Source organism: Mercenaria mercenaria, chromosome 11 (assembly GCF_021730395.1).
Source record: "Mercenaria mercenaria strain notata chromosome 11, MADL_Memer_1, whole genome shotgun sequence".
In the NCBI taxonomy this organism is placed as follows: Eukaryota; Metazoa; Mollusca; class Bivalvia; order Venerida; family Veneridae; genus Mercenaria; species Mercenaria mercenaria.
Window position 1 is genome coordinate 61,738,312 of NC_069371.1, and position 23,158 is coordinate 61,761,469.

At 33.0% G+C, this 23,158-nt stretch overlaps 1 protein-coding gene across 21 annotated transcripts in view; it reads left to right on the forward strand.

The window, feature by feature from the left end:
* Nucleotides 1-23,158, forward strand: part of LOC123531388 (RNA-binding motif, single-stranded-interacting protein 3-like) — a 202,307-nt gene that overhangs the window by 151,248 nt on the left and 27,901 nt on the right. For 15 of the 21 annotated variants that reach the window (XR_006682415.2, XR_006682416.2, XM_045312277.2 and 12 more), the window contains 2 exons: nucleotides 10,703-10,860; nucleotides 20,447-20,505. Coding sequence is in view for 19 of the 21 variants with exons in the window: in XM_045312277.2 (XP_045168212.2) it covers nucleotides 10,703-10,860; nucleotides 20,447-20,505 (217 nt within the window). In the remaining 2 variants the exon portion in view is untranslated. Of the gene's footprint in view, nucleotides 1-1,008; nucleotides 1,585-9,170; nucleotides 9,370-9,978; nucleotides 10,024-10,351; nucleotides 10,497-10,702; nucleotides 10,861-20,446; nucleotides 20,506-23,158 lie in introns of those variants that run through there. The other 6 variants (XM_045312291.2, XM_045312290.2, XM_045312292.2 and 3 more) reach the window with 6 other exon arrangements.

A 23,158-nucleotide genomic window follows, 5' to 3' on the forward strand; every position in this document is an offset into this window, starting at 1 on the left:
TAGGATGTAGCATATCTGCATTTCTCTCTGAGTCAGCAATGTCACTTGCTGACTTTATTGATAAGAGTTTCAAAGTCCCCGCCCCACCCATCGGTCCAATATTTAACACAGCTTCCAAAGTAGAATGTATTTGAAAGTGCACAACTTTGAATGTATATATTTGAAAACAAAAAATCTCTGCTTCAGTAGCTTAAAAACGTTTCGTTCAGTATTACAATTGTAAATCTTAAAGATACATTAGACCAAAAGTCATATTTGTAAATAGGAACAATTACTTCATAATATCCATATAAATATAAAATTAACATGTTTGTGTGTATGAAGTTTAACAGTACTCTGTGTCAGGTGTAAAGTAGTATGAACCTGATATATGTTCAACTAAGCACAGTATACAATGCTGGCACTAAAAGAAACTGGAAGTTTTTTTTAACAAATGACTGTTTGACTTGACTTTTAATTGTGAATGTTGTACAAACAAAATGATAAATAATAAATGAGGATTTTATACATTTAAAGTTTGTATCTAAAAATAAGATTTGTATCTAAAAATAAACTCTTTTAAGTGAAATGTATGTACCTTGAATATCTTTAATAAAGAATTATTTCAAAAGAATGTAAAGCTGACATTAATAAACAAATTTCAAATTTTTTTGTCAATGTCAGTATCTTTAAGAAATGGCCTAAAAACTTTCTAACAGCTGTTTTTTTTTCTGTTTTGTTTTTTATCCCAGTTTGAAATATTTTTAGTGTCAGAATTTCTAATTTAAACCATTAGTGTCAAAGGGGGGTAAAGCATTTATGAAATAAAAATATTTAGTTAGAAACCATTATATTTTTCTTTTTAAAAAAAACATTTGTGTAGCCTTAAGTGTTGCTTTAACACAGTTATGTCATTTATTATTTTTTTATCATTCACTCCCACATACTTTTTGTACGCCCCACACTTTATAGTCGAGATAGTGATCAGTAAAATAAAATTCTTCTCATTTGAGTGGTTAAAGGTGCTTGTATCAGTAAGTGTAGAGTTATACCAGTATAGGTGAAGAGCGTTTCATGCAACACTGATTGTATTTGCATTTCACGTATGCGATGAAGCATTAAACGCCTTAGAGCAAGTGTTTTTCTGTCAAATATACGACTAAAACTGGAGTCGGTTACTCTTTGAGTGGATATAGCGATTATAACTATTCTGCAGAGATGTTCAATAAATTGTTGTGTTTTGTGATTTAGCGATCGCATTAGTGAATGAAAAGAAAACCGTCCAGTTTTAACTTGCATTCTGACAGTGTAATTGTGTATCCCAGGAGTCAATTCAGGTCAGTGGTATTATACATGAACGTTTGCCGAGTAAAAGGGGATCAGTTTGCCCAAAGGGGGAGCTATTGACCATAAACGGATATTAATTTCTGTCAGTGTCAGTTAAAGGATCCGGGTGATAAACTTGACACTTGTGGGGTAAGAATTATTACGAGTTTCACATCGAATTAGGAGCGTACATATATTATTTTACGTTAGAATTTAAGGGATACTTTTGTGAAAAAGACGAATTATTTGAAAGGAGGAGACAATATTACAGAGAAAAAGGTATTTAAAAAAATTAATTCAGCTCTATATTGAATTTGAATTGTTTAAATGGATGGTTTTATTTAATTACATGTAATCAAAAATTTCTTATTCGATGATAATATATATTATTGACGTTAAAACTATAATAATATATATGCTTTTTTTCTAGATTACATTCCTAAAGAAGAATCACCTGTTGTTTGTGAATCAGTAGCGTATGATTCAATAGTATTTATCAAAAGAACGGAAAAGATCACATAGTATTTGTTGACATTTGTCGATATTTGTACTTTAAATATTTTCATTCAGAATTATAAAAGGAAGGGACTTAATTGTATCGATAAACTGTCTTTAAAAATCCTACAGAAGTTCCCGAGATTAATAAATTGGATTATTTTGTCCATATTGATTTGCCGTATAGTACCATCACAATGAAAGATTTATCACACAAGGCAATTTTCTTAATCAATTGCTAAATATTTCGGAGGTTTTCGAACTCGAAGCTTTTTTCTCTCTCCCCAAGTCTTATGTAATTCGCTTTAGAATATTTTTTTTAAAGAAAGCTGCAATCGCTCTCTTCTATTGAGGAAGTGAGAAGATTCAACAAATAACATAAGTGACATAAATTATGTCGCAGATTATATTGTACAAATGTTAATCCAAGATTAGGAAAATCCAAATTCTTAACTGCAAGTGGGTTTTAATCTGAATGAAAGGCGGGGGGGCTGTTCCTGATTGTGCAATATTGGAAGTATATGGAACAAGATTAGGCTTAATAAAAGATTTGTTTTATTGACGAAAATCTTAAGTGTCGTCCATTCTGTTAAGTCTGTTATTGTTAAAATCTCATACTGTGCACACTCTTCCCCGATTTAAATGACAAAATTAATGTTGTAGTAAAAAGTGATGTTGAAAGCAACATTCCATGCCACTGATATTTCAGATTTAACATTTGACATTTTATGAAAAAAAATGTTGCAGAAAGAAAAACCATCATTTCATTTCCGGACACCAGTTCATGAGTGAAAAATGTCGAAATTGCTACTTGTTAAACACTGTAAATTACATTCATCCTATTTGTAGATGACAATAAAATTCGGCCAATTTGACACAAAAATTGTTTTTTTCACATTTAACAAGATTATCATTCCTTTTGTATTCTAAATTTGAAGCATTTAAACTTTCATCTCCCACTATTATGCAAATTAGTCATTGTTAAAATGTATAGCAACTTGCAGTTTCTTTGCATTTATGTTTTATGAAATTACAGCTGATTATGGGACGCATTGAAACAGCGTATTTTGGTAATTTGCCATAATTGAATAGAAAAGAAAGGGGATGGTTTATCAGATATAAAAAGTAAACCCAAATGATATTTAGGATCGGTAGGGTAGGCTTTGGACTGGCAGTCAAGAGGTCACGAGTTTGATACCACACACATACAGTGAATATGTTCGAATAAGATTGTTATACTTTGTTATACTCTTTATGTCTCAGCTTTTAAGACACACCAACACATTTTAGGTTACTATATTTACATTAATGACTCCATATGCTAAATAGTTATTATTGCATGTGCTTTTTCACATTAGAAAACTCTGTGGAATTCAGACCTGCAGTGGTTAGGGCCACTTACGTGTTTTAAAGTCAGCCATCTTGACCCACTTGACGTAGGAGACCGGTCAGACCACTTTTGTCTATTTAAGGTCATATATACATTATTTTCTGTAAGGAAGTTCACATATATCTGTAGCGTGCAGAGAACTAGATCAGTATCTCAGAAATCACACAATATACCCGGCATGACCTTAACATATCAGAAGTAATATTTAAACAGAGATTAGATGCAGCATGTAATTTTCCAGCACCGGTTATCTATTTTTAAATTTTGTTTAAACTGCCATTTGTTTGCTCAGTTTCGGAAATGGATGCAGCCGTGTCAGACGATCGTCAAGTGATCAATATCAATAATAATTCTACAACAATTGCTCTAGTCATTAATCGTCTGGAACAATCCGGAGCTTCCGAGTTTCGAATTACACGATCAAATAATTAGATCATTATTAAAAAAAATTGCAATCCTTCTGTAAAATGCAGTTTAATTATGATTGCATTAGTTATGTTCTGCTGTAGGAAGTCTCTGGTCATGATTAAATTTGAATTTAAATGAAAGCAAGGAAACTGTAGATGATAAAAGCGATGAATTTGAATAAGAAATGATACCCGAAGTTTCACATTTAATTTCAATCTGAACATAAGATAGTCTTGAAATTTAATGAGAGTTCATGGTTATAATTTCATTTAAATGCACTGCAAACAGAATATGCATGATGGAGATGATGTTTAATGGGAAGTAGACGGAAGTTGAGAGTCGGAAGTTGGTCTCTTGTTACAGTATCAAAAACTATGTAGGTTTAACAGTGAAACTGCCATACAAACATGATTACAAGTAATAATAGCATGTACAGGCCTTGTTATATCTTTGTTAAATGCACTGTCCAGTTGAAATGTAATGGTGATTAGATAGTTATCGTTTGATGTGTATGTACCCTCAAGGCCATGTAGTTTTTCAAAAGTCTCGCGATATCTTTGGTCATAATGGTCAAAGTAACAGGTAAAATACATGCTTGTGGACACTTATGAAACATCTTGATTACAGCTTTGACAATAGGTCTAGGTGGAGGAAGGGCTAATTTACAATATTGAGGATGGCTAATTATAAGTATGGGTGATTTCAATCTCTGCAGGTACTATTTAAATGTTGTCTGGGTGTCTATCAAGGTGCTCCTTTTGATCCTGCTCTGTCCATTTGAAATAGAGCTTGGCATAAAAGATCTGGCTAATTTGAAGTAAAGGTGTGTATAAGGACAACTGACATAAATTACATTTTGAAGTAAATGAATTAGGATATTGCCAAGATATTATTAATAACACTTAGATTGTTCATTAAATGTATTGTCAAATCTAATTGTTAAGTCCATTAGGTGAGCTTTGAATGGCATGCCCAAAGGAGAAAGGAGAAATTTCATCAGATTGTTATTATTCCTGTAACTATCAGAGGAAATGTTAGCTGAGTTAGTGAACTTTTCGAACCATCTAAATCTTGATTGCTGAATGTGCAACAAAACAAAGATACTGCTGTTTAAAACCAAAAAATGATTTTGAGGCTGTAGTTTAAAACTGACTTCTTTGGATACAGTTGTTTGTTTTGAACAATACAAATCAAATCCAGTTAAATCTAATGTTACAAACCAAACTGTTTCTGTATAAAATGTCAATACATTTTTGTCCGACGTACATGTAAATAATAGTGAAACTGTTGTATGGGCAAGATTGTCAGCTTTGTATCGGAACAATCACTCCAATTGACTAATATCAAACTGTACAATCATTTATACCCTAAAGGCAGCCATTATTACCCCACAATTTTTCATAGTAGATGTTAATGATTGGAAAAATTTGATGGGAACAAAATATTTTCACAAATCTTTATTTATGAACTGATCTTAGTCAATGACTGACATGCTTCGATGACTGCGGTAACAATTTTTCCATTCTTTACTGAAATGATCAACATTATGTGACTGTAATAACTGTAAACAAATGCATTAGAATTCATCAGGGTTGTATTTTAGCAATTAAAATTAATGTGAGATCAATCAAATTAAATCTTTGTGTCTGATTCAGGTTGTTGGTAATTAAGTCATTAATTATGTGTCAAGTGTATAATATTTTTTTTTTTCATATTTATATAGAATACATATTCCAAAACTGCTGAGCTCTCTGGAACTGGTCATATGTGTTTTGCTGAGGTGTAATAAAAAATCTTTCGGGTCAGTTCAAGTAATTTTTCAGGAGACACAGCGAATTTAAATGATTTCACAGTAACTCTTTCATGCACCTCTGTATAATGCAATATTTTAGTCAGAGCAGTAACCTTTTAGACCATTTGATCTATTCAGTCCAAGTTTGCGCCTGAAAAAGGAATTTGTTAACATATGGATAGAAGAATTCTTTGCATTCGATCTGCTGTAGAAATTCAGTGAAATATTTTAGCTATTTTACAACAATAACAAAATTGGGGTAATCTGTTGAAAGATAGTATTTCATTTCTTTAGACTCCATGAAACCTGATATATCCTTTTAGATAGTATGTTCTATTGTTTTTCTGATATCTTTTTTGTTTTGACAAAGTTTTGAAGTAATGCACTGTAGCCATAAATTCTATTAATATTCAATGCCGAATTGTTATCGCACTACTTTAATTACAGCGCTAGGGATTTATCAGTAAAAGCATATTTTGTTTCCTCTTTTAGATTTTATAGCTTTTTTTTTTTTTTACTGATTACTGCTTGCATTGAGATAATTTTCTAGTTTGTGAGGCGTTAGCTATGCAAATCATCTTGAAATTGGCTTTGAAAAAATAAAGTGCTGACAGCATTATTGAAAATTTTCATTAGAATCAACAGCTTCCCATTTGTTCTCCAGTATCTTCTTCATCTGAATCACTCTCACTGAAAGTCTTTATAACCCTTACGCTGCTAAATTTCTAAAATGGACTGTTCCATCATTTAATTAATGGCAGTACCACTTATTATTCAAAGGGGTGTTCACTGAAAATTTACTGACTGAATAGCGAACAGTGAAGACTGATCTCTGCACTGGTCGCAAAGGCAGAATTAGTTGCTGCCATCAGGCTTAAAGGTTAAATACACAAATCATGAGAATAATTTTTCCTTAGGTTGCAAACCAGTCTTAGAATGCTGCTATGCCATTGGTCAGTTTTAAGAATGAGCTCATAATCATCCAATCAGATGAAAGAGTTTTCAGACTGGTCTCCAAACTTGGTTTTAAAATTTCTGAACCTGACCATGTATAAATTGAAGATTCACAAGATACTCGGTCGACCTACAGAAACCATCTGTTCAGCTAAAGAATTTTGAAAAATTTGGAAATACTTAAATTTCATTACTGCAATATGCCATTTTTTTTACCTGCTGAAAACTATTTGTTGATGAATCATTGATTTTCAAGCAACATTAATTGCTGGTATTTTATTTTTTATATTGCTAAATACAATTATGCATTACAAATGCCAGCTGATAAGTAAATGTATTTCGAAATTCTGTGATATTTTTTATCCTTCGTTGTTTTAAAATACAGGTAAACTGTATAAGTAATGATTACTCATTGTAGCCTAGTCAGTTTCCATCTTATTAATGATGACATTACCAAATTCTTTTATCTTGCCAATGTTTGAGTCACCAGTAGATTGAGTAACAAAATACATTTAAAGTGGACTTAGAGGTAACCTGAATGCTGGGCACCACAAACTTACAGATGGATACCAGCAGGGTGGTAACATACCTTCCACTGTTTTATTTTGCCGCCATCATTAATCAATCATTTTATCACAAGTTTTGACCTATTAAAGCAAGGTCATATAAATATGACACTTATATGATATATGGAAAATGTCCTGGAGCATTCCTGTGTCAAACTGTTGTTGCAAATGTGTTAATAACTGCTCCACTACTGTTTTGTTTACTGCCGATATCTGAAAGCGTCAGTCAAACTACTGTTTAACACTATACTGACAGTCTAGGTCTTTAACCTTCAGCCTGCTGGTGGCAAGAGATTCTGCCTTTGCAACCCATGTAGATCATGATTAGCCTGCACATCCATGCAGTCTGATCAAGATCCGCACTGTTCGCTATTCAGTCAGTATCTTTTTGGTTAGCACCCCTTTTAACAGTAAATGGTACTGTCCAAATTGAAAGATTGACAAGTTCATTATAGAAATTTAGCAGGGTAAGGCTTAAAAAGAATACAAAATAGTTATGACGAGTAAGTCACCATGCTGCAGTTTGAAAATGAGTTTCAGAATTTATGATATTGATGCTATAAAAACTTTACTTTTGAAGAAACCATGGTACCTGGTAAAATACAATGTTTTAGTGGTCAAAACGTTACAGTAAAGCATAACCTGAGTAATCTTTTAGTTGAACGATTTATAAAATCATTTTTCCATTTTCCATCCAGCCCATGATCTTCTATGTTTTTAAACGTAAATATGTACAATGCAACAGCTTGTTTGCTCGAGCGCCAGGTTTGACCTAAGCAGTTCATGTCTATTCAGCCATTTTCCCTTGTATTTCACTGGGAACCCATGATACCTGGAGTCTCCTTACACAACTTAGAGCAGTTGGTGTTTTACTTACTATTTCAGTGTTCTGATCCATTATTCCTGATTAACCTTGTACTAATTAGGCTGATAAGGTTTTATTTTATTGGAATCTCTATAATTTTTGGTTTTACGCCACAATTTTGTTACTTTTTCTATGAAAATCAAAATTTTAATGCTCTTCATAAACGCCTGATCATCATTCTCTCTGATAAAGGTTAGAAATGATGTTAATTGTTTTTCATTGATTTTCATTTGACATACATAGGTAAAAACATTGTTTATGAAATCTTTATTTTAAAACAATTTTAGGAGAAATTGTATTTTTGCCAAGGTAAAAAGTCATTGATACATCAAAGCGAGATGTCAAGACTATAAATTACAAAATTTCAAATGTCAAAATTGAAATGCATAATGCATAAAACCGTCAGTTTAAAATGCTGTGTTTACAATGTTTACAGTCATAAAAATTCACTTAGTTGATTCTTATCGAATATTCAACCATTTTTGTTCAGTTAAACCATAAATCTGCAATGATTTATTTTCAAATTAAGTGTTTGTGTGTTATTTTATGACCATAGTCAAATCAAACTTGATCAAACATGTACCACAGTTTTGAAATGTTTTCATCGAGGGACGATCTAAAAATTCCTAAAATACGACAGATACCAAAAGTTACAGTAGAAAACTCAAACCTGTTCAAACTTCTGAAGTATCCAGTCCTTACAGAAGTTGTGACGCAGATCTGTCACAAGATTTGTTAATTGTAGATTTGAGCAGAAATGAGTTTCATTTGAGGAGTTTCATTGTGTTTGTGTTTCTTTTTTAATTATGAGTTTCATTTGTGTTACTTCGTAAGTTACAAGTTTCACTTTGTAAATTACGAGTTTCATTTGTGTAACTTTGTTAATTATGAGTTTCATTTGTGTTACTTTGTAAGTTACAAGTTTCACTTCGTAAATTACGAGTTTCATTTGTGTAACTTTGTTAATTACGAGTTTCATTTGTGTAACTTTGTAAATTACGAGTTTCATTTGTGTAACTTTGTTAATTACGAGTTCATTTGTGTAACTTTGTTAATTACGAGTTTCATTTGTGTTACTTTGTAAGTTATGGGTTTCATTTGTGTAACTTTGTAAATTACAAGTTTTATTTGTGTTACTTTGTTAATTACGTAGCAACTAAATCATTCTGGCCTTTGTTATCATTTGAACCTTGTGGTCAACCCTCAGATATGTTCCAATTTAATCAGCGCAGATTAGGGTTGTAGTGTTTAATGTATGAAGGTGGGACAACCATATATAATCAAATATTTCTATACTAAAGTAGAAAAGTAAATTTGCATAGGTCTGTAGCTTTGCCCCAATGTAGATAAGTAAGATAGGTAGATGCGCACATTTTACATTCAGGAACGACTGGGATATATGTCATTAAATGTTGCCGTACACTGATATAATTTTATAGATACTCGCTTTTCTCCGATTTAGTTTTGAAAAATTTACTGTGGAGTACATAGTATATTTAGATTAAAAATAGATGTGTTGGAGTTGATACACCCATTTTTTTCTGTGATTAAAGTTTGAGATTAACTCGGGGATTTTTTTTACAAGTGTATAGAGGTGAGATTTTATTTGTTTAAGTACTTCTGGTTTAGTTTCCGGCAACGATATCTCTTATTGTTAAAAAATTTGCAAAAACTTGTGATGTAACCATATACATGTATGTACATACATCATGTGTAAAGTAGTAAGGATTTGTTGTATTTAAGTCATGAGATCTCATTTGTATAGTCACATGTCTGAAATGCTAGCAGCATCCTGCTCGTTTATTTGTAACTTACACTCTACGCCATAGTCACTTGTGTTCATTAAATACTACGTATGCGAACGGATATAAAAATGAAACAAGTGTTTCGCCATTATTTAAATGAAATTTACCCTTCTACCTGTTTCAATTACTGTTGCCATTGTCAAGGAAGGGGCTGATGGTCATCAATAACAAGGGTGTTGCTTACTGTCGTAAAACCTCGTCCTGCTCGGCCCCTTGGGCAACAGTTGTCACCAGCCAGACTCTACTTAAAAACATAAAAAATGGCTCCTGTCAACCTAATGTTGTACATGTTGATTCTGTCCGAGTAAATACGACAAAATAACAAAGTGTTATGGTTTAAGAAACTGTAGTCGAGACTGCATTGGCGAAGTTTCACTTAAAAAAATTATATCTGGATATTATCATAGACATAAATGGAGAATTTGCTTTTAGATATGCTAATGGTATGGCAAAAAATCAAGTTTTGTATCTTTTGCGAGAGTCTGTTTTAGAAATGCGTGTTTCTAATGCAAATTGTAAGCTGAGGCTCTGTATGTGTGATTGATAACCAAGTTGTCATGTACACATGATTGTTATTGGAATACCATCCAAGTGGAGAATTTAAAGCTAATGGTGGCATATGTTGTACCATTTTCGTTTATTTGTCGTGTGTATGTTGTTTAAATGTTGCATGATTATATTCATACATATCGGAAAACACTTGTTTGGAGTCGTGACTCATTTATATACTATCGTTAGCAGATTTCATGTGAAAAATCATGAACTGTGTTTATATATAAAGATTAAGATATTGAGAAATACGGAATTTATTAGAATTGTTGCACAGATTTGACCAATATTCTTTGATAATTATTGTTTGTATATTCAGCATATTGATTTGTATAAACCATACGGATACAGGATGTGTTTTAGACAGGTTTCAATATTATTTAAGTAAAACTTCCTTCGAGTTGTAACTGTTATGATATCTGACAATAATCCAATTTCTGCTTGATACATGGCAGATGACGAAAATGGAAAATTATTTTCCTAGCCAGACAGAAGTTATTTCATTTTGAAAAAAAAAATGACAGAATTCATTAAGTTTTCTATTGTCTTACTGATTTTGTTTTCTGTTTTCAGACCTACACTCCGCGCAGTATGCCGGCCGCAAGTCCAAACACATCTCAGTCCAGCGGGGGTAGCCAGTCGGGGTCAGAGCAGCTCAGCAAGACAAATCTATATATACGGGGACTCAATCCAAATACCACAGACAAAGATCTTGTAAACTTATGTTCACCGTAAGTAAAACAATTTCATTTTTTATCTCGATGTGCCAATGTTTTGAGCGGAGTATGAATCACATTGTGAAGAGTCCCTGTGACCCTTCTATAATGACTCCTTGACAGTGTTCCTGAAATTGCATCCAAGGCTCTTGCATATTTTTCAGTTTTGATCACAATTTGGTTTGATGTATATTGTCATTTGTTTTAGGTAAATCTCAATTGATGAAATTTGTCTGGGGTCAAATCTATGTTAGAACTTAATAATTTTATCTCAGAGCCATTTGAAAAAGGAGGTATCTTAAATTTTATTTCACTGGCAGTTTGGTTACAAACGTCATGCCTGATAATAGATGTGAGTAGTCCTCAAAACAATTTGCTTATGATAAAGTCATCCAATGACGATATCAAGGCAAAAAAGAATGTTGGCTACATCCTACGTTTTTGCCTGAAGAGGTATAAGCCTTAAAGCTTATCTACGTATCACTACAAAGGCACAAGCATTATGTACACCTGCTTGTTTCTGATGAAAAAAAATAAAACCTCCGGTCTTTCTATAAAGGTTTTCCAGGCTGTATTTAAAATTGATATCTCTCTTTGCATCTTCGGTATGATATATTCTTAGGGTATACATAAATACACAGCAGCAGGTCCGAGATACAGAGATATTATCTCATTCGGAAGATATCTTTAGAAAGAAAAAAGATACAACATCTGAAACTTGGAGATTATTTAAGGTTAGATGTAGTGTATGTACGTAAGTAAAAAACAGAAAATGGGGGAATCCTTCTGTCTGGCTGGCCCAGCGTGAAGAAAGATGCTTTAGCTGTTTAGTAAGGTCATCTCTGTGATATGAATAGAAATCCATTCATCATATCTGTCAGCCTATGAAAGGGTTCCATTCAAACACAAATTTTAAGACATAAATTATATCATTTATGTATAAGATGTCTGAAATCTGCATGATACATGTCCATCGGACTGTAAATCGTTCAAACAATCTATTTTAGGAGTTGATCCAGCAGCTGTCATTTTCAATCAATGTATGTGCCAAACTGGTCTTCACATCCCAGGTCTTCCATATTTAAGTGGGTCTTATATTAAGAGATTAAATCATGCTCAAGCCCGCTCAAGAAGTTCAAGGCTACAATATGACTTTGCATGTCATCTTTGCCTGATATTTTGAAATCCATATTGCACTTTAGTACTTAACCGGGCTTGAGTACCGGTATGTTGCATTTTGTAAGGAATCCTTTGACCTTGTCTGTTCTGAGACCATGCCTGAGTGCCTGGAGAACATTTTTTATTGTTCTTCACCTGTTAAGCTGGAAAGACATAATGATTAGGTCATTGTAATGAAAAATAGTGACTGAAAACTTAAAGCGGAGAAAAAAAGCACCTCTGATTGTAGCAGGCGCACATTTCGAGGGCTGAGCACGAAACTATTGTATCTTGTTCTTTATTCATATACAGTTACAATAGTTTCGCGCTCAGCCCACGATTTGTTACTTTCATGATTGAGGTAAAAGGCCACACCATAAAACTACTAAAAAGTACCCCCCAAAAAAGGTACAGGTAGGTTTTACGGAAGCACAAAGCACCCCAAACACAGCCATAGTCTCAGAAGATTTTTGTCCTACTTCAAAAAATGATGCAGCATTATATGCCAGATTGTTCACTTCAGATGTTTTCTAACATATTAACATAAATCACCCACAGATCAAATCATGTGAAACATCATTTAAACTTATCTTTAAATGATTAAACGTGATTGATAACACGTTTTGATAAAGTTCCTGTCCAGCATGTACATCTTGATAACTTGTGAATTTTTATCTGAATTAGCTTAAGAACTTTGCTCCATTCATTAAAATTAATCTGTTTTTTCCTAGTTCAAAGTATGATATTCAACAGGTGACCTTTATTAATGAAGTTTCAGCTCTTTTTAAAGCACAAATATTACACCTTATCTCCCATAATCCTTTCCTGGTGAGCAGAAGTTCCCAGGTAATACCAGAATGCATTTGTGTTTCTATGGGGATAACTACTTCCTGTGAAGGGTGATAGTACCCAGAATCCCTCAGTGATTAGTGCTTCCTGTATGAAAACAGTTCAGGTTAAATGATTTTGAGGATGATACTCTAAAATAAATCTGAATCAATTATTTTTGATGGAAGATGTGTAAAAAAAAGATTAAAGCTTCACATGTCAAGATGACATTGCATACATCTCAGCATTGATCCATATATTTTCCAGATATCAGCATTTTCCATTCATAAATAAACTTGCCTGAATCTTGACAGTTCTGATAATTTTTTATGTATTTGATTGATAACGGGAGAAGGAAACTGGCTTTGAATATAAGAACATTTTTAAAATCTGACTGACATATCAAGTGGCAAAAGCTAGTTACCCACTGCATTAGGTATTGTCATACCCACCCATATATATATATATATATATGGATAAAGGCCTAAGAAGATATATGCCCTCACCCAGCTGATCTGAAGTGTGAAATACTTTTAAATTCAGAGAGCTGTGTCCTGTTTGTGTTACATTAGCATTCAAAACAGTTCCTGTTTGGCAGTTATTTACGTGATTGACCTTGTGTAATTCATATATTGTCATTCAAATAAATTTTTTGAAAAATATTTTGATCATTAAAACATTTTTGAGTCGGCTAAAGGCTGAAAGCCTTTTGACGAGTCCTTGCTGTTCAGCGATTCCCTAAATTGACCGAATAACACGTGAAGGGATGTAGTTCCATTAGATTTCTCAAACTTTAAACAGTTCACTGCATGAATGAAGTTAAGTTGTGTCAATTCCCTTTGCTATGACCAATATACGATGTAATCTGTCATATTTATGACTTGTAATTGTGCAATACTCGAATGTAACTCATTAAGCATAAATGTGCATTTTAAGAATTGCGCAGCTTACAAAGCTCGGGTAACATCCAGCAAAAGACAAAAAATAGTTCCACAGGGCTCCAGATAAGATGCGTATTAGCGTAAATTACGTATAGAAATAATGCAAATACGCATGTCTAATAATTTCAGAGCATATAAAAACGTATATAAAATTGCAGAAACGCACACAATGCTTTTTTAAAAACAAAATCTGAATCGTCTGGATGCGTTAGGTAACATAGCCGATCAGCCTTAATTCTCCCACATTGAACGTAAACACGCATCGTATGATTTTTATAAACTTTGCGTGGGTTGAATTTTGCAGTCAGTAAACGGATAGATTATTGGAAGAAGAAGCTCTTACTGGTTTGTTTAGTTACTACTCATATTAAAAATGATTTTAATTCTTATTTTTCGAGAAATAAACAAATCGGCGAAACATTAAATTGTATTTTCTTGTAGTTTTTGAAATCGAAAGTAGATCGTCTATGTTTGGCTGCTTTAACGAAACGAAACAACTTTTTTATGAAAAGATTTAAATAAGAGGTAATTTAACCATAAACTTCAATGTCAGATACTGCCAATTGCTGCTAAATGTCTTCGTATCGTCACAATTTGCAAAATATATTGTTGAAACTGGAGAAAAGTGTAATCGTATCCGGATATAATATTTTGGGTAAATATCGAGCTGTGTTATGAAATTTTTAGAAAAAAACTAAAAACATACTGAAACTGGTAGACTATACTATCAGTACATCAATCATTAGCCGACTCAGGCCCTTCAGGCCTTTGATTCTTATTCCTGCCCTGTTTGTTATACCCACCTGATTTCTGTACCATTGAACATAATTGAAAAAAAATCTTTTCAATCGTTATTTCATGTCTTTTCAGCAAGATTCGCTTGGATATTTCCGCAATCTATTTGAAAAATATTCAAAGAAATAATGCCAGGAACTTCCTTTATGCTTGATAAATTCAGTTCAGTCTCTAACTTTTAATCAATTTATATGGACCATCCATTAAAGGCCAGCTGTTTAGATCATCCTGTTGCATACCATTTCTATATTGATTTCTCCTAGCTTTATGATCAGCCTTGTAATTCTTGGAGCCATAGTAAATGGAGGAAGGAGGAGGAGGGAGTTTCCTTGCGAGCAGACAAACTTTTAAAGCTTCTTCAAATATAGAATAATGGCATATTGTTTGTTTTGGCTGTTGTTTTTTGGTTCTAATATGGAAAGCATTCAGGGGGGAAAAATCCAAACTACAGGATTAGTTTTGTCGTCAAGCAAGAATAGGATCTGGGTGGCTTTCCCGTACAAAAATGCATATGCATATAAGGATAGGCTTTTTTGTATGAAAGACACAAATTAATTAATATTGGGTACTGCATTTCATGCAGGATATGTGATAGGTTACAGGGAGACGCATTCATGTACAAGACTGTCACGGGTAAGACTCTCGGTGACATCAGAGTTTGATTGTAGGTGCAGCAGTGCCCTCAGGCATGATTGGATCACAGTCAGGATCACAGCTGAGCATTTTGTTAACATATAAATCTGCAAGAACATGTAAAATAAAGAAGTATAAACTTAACTGAAAATTAGCCTAGACTTGAAATATAGCTGCTGCCCAGTGTGAGGGCGTGTGAGGGCGCAGAGTCAGTAATCATCTTTCAGCCCAGTATTTATATCCTGTCACCTCAAGTGGCACGTACAAGTTCTCCAATGTTTTAGAAATGACAGCATTCTGGAGTATTCCCTACGAGAATGATTTCCTAGTATCCCTTTGTAATAGGTGGTGGTATAATTGTTGGACAAATCTGGTGGTATAAGTGCTTAAGTGGTATTATTATCTAACTCATAGCAAGAATGTTACAGTTTTGTAAAAGTGCAATTGCCATAAAAGAAAAATTGGTAATTTATGTCAAAATATTTTAAACAGTCAAAATTGCTGGCGTCTTTATGCGACAATTACTGTGTCAATAACAACGTGGGTTTAAGTTCAGCAAGTTTAAGAGTTAAACGAGATATCAGTCAATATAGGGCGTTACTGCTACATCAAGGCTCTTGGTTGTTTTTTTTTTAATAAAGCCCCCACCCACACTTAGGACAAGCTATAACAAGTTAATATTTTTTTAAAGAAAAATATTTTGGCTCCAAAATGAAAACATGTTTAATACAATCAAGGTTACATGTATGTATGTAAATATTTGTAAGTATGGAAATGTGTAAGACCTTGATTGATACGTTTAACAAAATGAAGACGTTTATAACAAGTAGACAGTACATTCATTACAATATGAATTACAATGAATTCTGGCACAACCTATGACTTCAGGGATTGAGGTATTAAACCACATCCTTAAATGACGTTTTTATGCAAAAAAAGGTATTGCGACATGTTATTTTTCACCAAAAGAAGCACCCAACCCGTGTGTCATAGATTAATTGGCATACTTTCGGGATGATGTGAAACTCCTACATAATCTGTTTGAGATATTACAGTCATTTTAGGTATCTTTGCTATACTTTTAAATATCTTTACAAACCCAGCAATGTCGGAATGTGACACAGAAAACACTGCTAGGTTAAATTTGTGGCCACATTTGTAATTGCCTCGCAATTTGATTTCTACGCTTTTAATTTTCTAAAATGAGGGTTTATTCAAAAGTTACTAAAAATGAAATGTGTATTTTTCGTCATAATTATGTTTTGGTGGAAACATTTAAGTTATATTCTTTCATAACATGAAAGAGAAAAAAAGTGCATAATATTTTCTGTTCTAAAGTATCCCTGTGGGGGCAGAGGGGTAGGGGGCGAGTAATTTCATCCATTAATAATATTCTGTGCCACTTTGATATCAAAACGGGGAATAATGTTATCATAAAACGGTGATAAAAAGTTTAAATGAGTGTTTTAAGAAAGCCTTTGAAATTCAGCGAAACTGTGATTTGATGACCTCGGACCAGAAAGAATGACGCGTTTGTAAAGTTATGCTCACGTTTCAACAGAAATTGATAGCTTTTTGGTAATGAATATTATATTTCAAGGGGCCAATCGACTTATTGATGAAATATCTTTGATGTTGCCTTCAAAGAAACGAAACTATTAAATTATTTCAGTTTTATACTTAAAATGCTGTCAATCATTTATGAAAGATTGTATATTATTCAACTGTGATAAATGAAACATTCTGTATATTTTTGTTGGTCAATTAGCAGTCAACCAGTTAAGTGTATTAAGTAGATCTACCAATATTTGACAGTACTTGAAATTCGATACATAAATTTAGGCATTATTTCACTATATTTTGGCAGCATCACAAAGTACTAGATAGGAGTCTGTTTTTTGGTGACAGAATAGCATAAGCATTGTCCAGACAGTGATGTTCCATTCAGTGGAGCCGTAGCTTCTGCTTCTTTCAATGTTTAGTATTGCAAATGGTCACTGTATAATCTTTACGCCAAAGTAAAATGGCATCTCCTGCAAAGTTGAAAATGGTCACTGTGTATAATCTTTATGCCAAAGTGAAAATGGCATCTCCTATCACAACACTTGGTAAATAATACACTCCCAATTTCGGAAAAAACATTTCTGGGAAGTGAAAATAGAGACCTTGATTAATTGCCCAATGATCTATTTTGGTGTAAATGAATCAAGTTCCTATATTAACTTGAAATTTATGCACCTGAAGCCAGTATTGACTAAAAAATGATTATTTGTTAAGTTTCTACAGACAGTTCTGAATATTTTATGGCCGTTATGAGAGCTATTGTATTTATTGCCTTTTCTAGTCTAATGGCTGAAATCACCATGAAATAAACCCAAAGCAATAATTTGAAGCTAAATGGCATATTATATTAACCCAATGATAGGTCTCCTGCAGACTTTGTATTTATGCAAATTAAGTAATTATTTTCTGCAGGAAGTCTTAAACAAGGGACAAAATATGAATAAATGAACCTTGCTTACTTTGAAACTTTTACATTTAATGCCTAGTATCTTCAAAGTTAAATACTCTACATTGGTATATTTGCAAAAAAGAGAAATATTTGTAGCTATAGTTAATAGTATGTACATGAAAGCAAAAATGAACGTGAACATGTATCTGTATTGTTAAATGCATAATTCGTGGCCTCAACGCGAAACTAGTCTATGTGTATATAGAAATAGAAGCAGATAGACTAGTTTCGCATTGAGGCCATGATATAACATTTGTTATTCCGAGACCCATAGACTCCACATCTTTTCCTTGCTCCAGTTCCTGGGTTATAAAACTTCAGTTTGGGGACCATTCTAAGAGTGTAACTGCCATTGGTCAGTTTCAAAATTGAGATCAATTTGAATCAGCCAATCAGACGCTGGAATTTACGACTGGTCTCCAAACACAGTTTTACATTAGCTTTGACCATGTACTAAGATCAGTCTTACACAAGTTTTTATACTCTGAAGTGGTTTATATATATTGTATGGCATTGTTAATAGCTTATGCAACAACATAAGTTGCTTTTTTGATGCGGTAATAAGTTATTGCTAACAAATTAACTACAGAAGCATTTTAAGACGAGAATATGATTGCTCTAGCGTATACAAACACTTCAGACTAAATTGCCTATAATATCTTTAGTGCCTTGATGCTGTGTACAAACATCTGTAAAACCAATAATTCCAGCCCAGAGTGGAAGTTGTTTTTTTTTGGTTGCAGGAGAAGTTTTATTTGGATTGGTCAAGGGATCGTCTCGGTTGACAAAAAAAGTTTCTGTCGTAAAATGTTAGTTGTAAAATCTTCCTTGCAAATTTGGCATTGTTTGCAGTAGCCATTTCTAACTTAACAGCAACATGGTGTTTTAGATTGCATTTTGTTCCTTTAATACAACAATCTTCTTGATATCTGTTTGCAGTAAATTACAGTTTATTTAAATCCATTTAAATCAATTTCATTAGCTGTATTGAAGAATGTTTAATGGCACCAGGGAATCTTAAGGGATTTCCAATTGCCTTGTCAAAGAAAAAACAGTAAGTCTCTCACACTGAATAAATTCTATTGGAAATTTCTAAACAAGGCACACAAGGAATAAGGACATTTCATTTTAATGCATAATGTTATAATTGTAGCTTTGCAAAACCCACAAATGCTGTATAGTTTTTGGTAGAAAAAGAATTCGCATCGCTAACACTTGTACATTTCTTCTGACTAGTTCTGAAATTGTCTTAAATTTGGAAACAGATAGTTACATTTTGTAACCAGAATGATGCCTTCATTTTAAGAAGCTTTTATAATTCAATTTTCAAAGGCCAGCATCAGTGTCAGTCCTCAGTCTAATGAAATAATCTTTAATACTCCATGACATTGTATCCCTTATAAATAATTTTTTTTATAACTTTTATACGCTTCATGTGATTGAATGGTTCAGGATCAACCACATTGGGTAGCCAGCATCCGCAAAAACATTCCACTGTCTAACTTGAGCATTTCTTATCCAGTTTTCACAACACTTAGCCAGAATGATTATAGTTATAATTCCTAAGCCAAGTAAGACAACTTTGCTGTGGAGTTATGTTCCATGTTAAGCATTTCTCAATTACTTACATACAGTTTCATTAGGGCTGTCATCGATAGAAACCATATCTATGTATCAACGATATTTTTTTGTCGATCGATTATCGATTCCCATGTTCAAAAATCGATATTTTACAGGGAGAAAAAACTACCCAAATAAACACTCAGACCCTAAAAAACAACTGAAGTTAACAAAGTTGTAAATTTAGATAAATGCAAAAAAGAAGTGAAGGCAAAATAAAAATGAAAGATGTTATTAATTTTTATGTATTTCTTTTATTTCATAAATGCAAATACAACACAATCAAACAGAAATATGGAAAGTAGGCAATAAAACTTAAAATAGCATTTACAGGAAGGTATATAGTATGCATATGAACAAATAAGTCGTTAATCTAACTTAATAATCAATATGTCGATGTATCGTCGATATTTATCTTCTGATATATCGGTATCGTCGATACGCCTAAGACCCTATCAATGACAGCCTAACTGTTCCATACATTCCTTATAGTTTCACATTCTTTTAGCTATAGGGAGGAAATACATATACAATGGATCAGACCTTGTGTTTAAAGTACTGCATGTGTCTGAATTGATTGTTGACACAGAATCTTGGTACAAAATGAACAGACAGGATTATTTTATTATTCGCTAGAGGCCCATAAAATATTTTTGTATCAGTTTTATTAACACCTTGCAGATATAAGCAGACTTTAACTAAAAGCTTTCAGGCTTTTAGTTATACAATATACAGAGGAACATTTTAGTGCACTTCCATGATTTGACAATATCTGTTAAATGAGCAGTGGTTTTGCGTCATTAACCAGTGATAATGGGATTTTCCCAAATTAATAACTGGGATGAGGGGATTTTTCCCAAATAACTGGTTATGGTGGGATTTTCCCGAATAACCAGTGATTGTGGGACTTTCCCAAATAACCAGTGATAAGGGATTTTCGCAATAAGCATAGTTTCGAGACTGTCATTTTATTTGGGCTTAAAATTGATAAATTTATGTGATGTTTCAGAAAGAATGGCCATTGCCAAAATGTTCTCCCATCATCAGTGAGAAAGCTAAAATTGAAAGGTTGATGTTACCAGTCCCTATAGTGTTATATATTTTCTTTTTTCAGATATGGTAAAATCATTTCCACAAAGGCCATAGTAGACCAGACCACAAACAAATGTAAAGGTAAGAATTTCCTGCGATATTATAGGTGTTGGAACATCTTTTGTAGAAATTTCATTTCTTAAATGTTAGGTATGTCTGTATATAGAATGGGACATGCAGATTGAAAGGGTTACAAGCATCGTCAGTAAAACTAATTTACAAACAGTGTTGTGAGGTTCTTCCTGAAAGATGTCTTTGCAAAGACTTCCAGACGCTTTTGATACTAGTCAGTTAATTCAAAGTAATTCTGGACAGATTTAGGGCCAAGCATTAATTAGAAAAGTCACCTTGCTGGCTACATATGTAACCAATCATGGTTATTGGTTCTTTCTAGATATCTCCACAGTACGGAACTTTAACAGTTAGAATTAAAGTCAAAAACTCTTCCATGTCACTTGTTCCCAGTGATACACATCCAAACCCTGGGGGCCTGAGTCTAAGACATTATAGATAGGGAGGGTGAAATTGCCTCCTGAATGTTTCACACCACAAATTATGACTTCCTAACTAGACAGACCAGTTGCCTCTAGAGAGAAGAGATGTTTCCTCCTTTATTTAGTCTTACTTTAAAACAATTCACTGTACAAATATATCTCAAGAAGAGGCTGTCTCATTGGCCTATATATGTGAGATCAAAAGTCTCCTATTGCAGTAAATTCTGATATTTTCGCAAGGCTAAAATTTTACTTGGCATTGCTTTAAGAGGTAGAATGTTCTCGATCTATGGCCATATTATTGACCTATTGGACCATTTATAACAATAAGAAATGCTTTTGGAAGTATTTTTTTGTAAATGAGGACACTTCGGGAATATAAACAAAATCAAATCCCTCACGAAAAGTTTCTGGAGGAGAGTTAAAGCACATTATTATTGTAGAACCTGACTTTATCCTTCTAAAAATGAATGGGTTTTTTGTTATAATAAACTCCCTAAGAAGAACATATTCAATATATTTATTCAAACGGTTGGAGAAATTGCTCATGATCTTGTTATTTCTGTAGAGAATGTAACGTAGATGTTTATCTGAATGCCTTTTAGATGTAAGTTCCAGTATCAATTTTCCTTCCTGTAAAATATGATTTAGTATGTATTCCTGTAGACATAATTCTTTGTGTCTGGGCCTTTGCTTGTTTGAAACTATCACAGTCATCCTGTGTTATTGCAAATGTCATTTATTGCCTGCGAAAGCAGTAACTAAAGTCATCTTTAGTCTTGATATCCTGCATTGTTTTCTTCTCTTGTCTGTTTGTGGAAAACCATGAATATTCATGAGCCTAATTACTTGAGATAGACAAAATAGTCCCTAGAGATTGTCTTTGGATCCTTCTACAAGTAAAATATAGATTTCTTATCAATTCAACAAGGTCCTCCTTCTGATGATTTGTAGACGTTTTAAGTCCATCCAAGATATTTCATCCGTAAATGGGAAATCAATGAACTTTTACGATACAGAGGTCCTAAATATAAATGACAGATGATATTGCTAGGGAAACAATTAAGTATCGGGACATTCTAGAACAATTGATTAGATATTATATTTAGACATTCATATCTCCATCATAGTTTAACTGGCTGACCATGATTGCAATCTCCGATTATGTCTAAATTGCATTTAAAGGTAATGTAAAAATTCAAAATTTTCATCCACCGGTTGCTCCATAGAAATTTTCTAAATTCATTCCCTTTGGACAAAAAATTTATGCAAAGAATATTAACTTAGAAAGCCTTTGTGATGCCAGATAAGTTAAAGATTTTAAAATCCTGTTTTGAGATTTTAGCTTTTTCTAAATTACTTCTGATGTGTTGATCTTACATTTTTGACAGAATTATATTATCAGAAATGAAGGCAAGTTATTTCTGAAAAACAAAAAATAAGTTCTGTTTCATCTTGTACAGAACCTAGATGAATTCTCTAGGCATTCAAATTTGCGTGTTGCTTTGCCATTAACGGAACTAATTTAAGCCATGTTTAGTAGCGCTGTCCATTTATATAGGGTTTGTATTGTCAAACGTCAATACTATAATAAGTAAAGTATCTTGGTCTATTCTCTAAGCTTGATCTGCAAGATAGACCAGTGGGAACCAAGTTCACATTATTTATAACTATTTTCAGTTTTGAAAGTACATGTACAGATCGTTTGCGAAGCTGTATCAAATAGTCTGTAGTTACGTTTTAAGTATTGAAAATCAGTTTTGTAATGTTTGGCAGCAAAATATCTTCCTCATTTAGAAATATTTACTGCTATTCCATAAAAGTCTGAAATATTGATTCAGCATTATTAAGAACTGCAAATCGATTTTTATCTTTTTGGCGCCACATTTCTAAGGGACAGAAAAACCCTTAATTGGTCTGATAATTAATGTAAAAAGCTGACTGGTTCTAGGAGTTACTTCAGGCAAACTTCTGACATATTCCGTTTGTTAAAGACATGTTGAAATCAAAGAGTCAAAGCGTGATTTAAAATGTGATAAAAAAAAAAAAAAAAGCGGGAAAAATTTAAATTGTGTAAGAATAAAACACCAGCATTCCATTTGCAAGTATGGAATTTCTGTGTAATTTCGTCCTAATATGGTTTGATTTTATCAAGCAAGCCAATACAGAGTACTCTAAAATCTTGAGTATTATTAGGTTTTGGACAGGAAAAGCTTGTTGCTTTGTGATGGGTTTTGGGA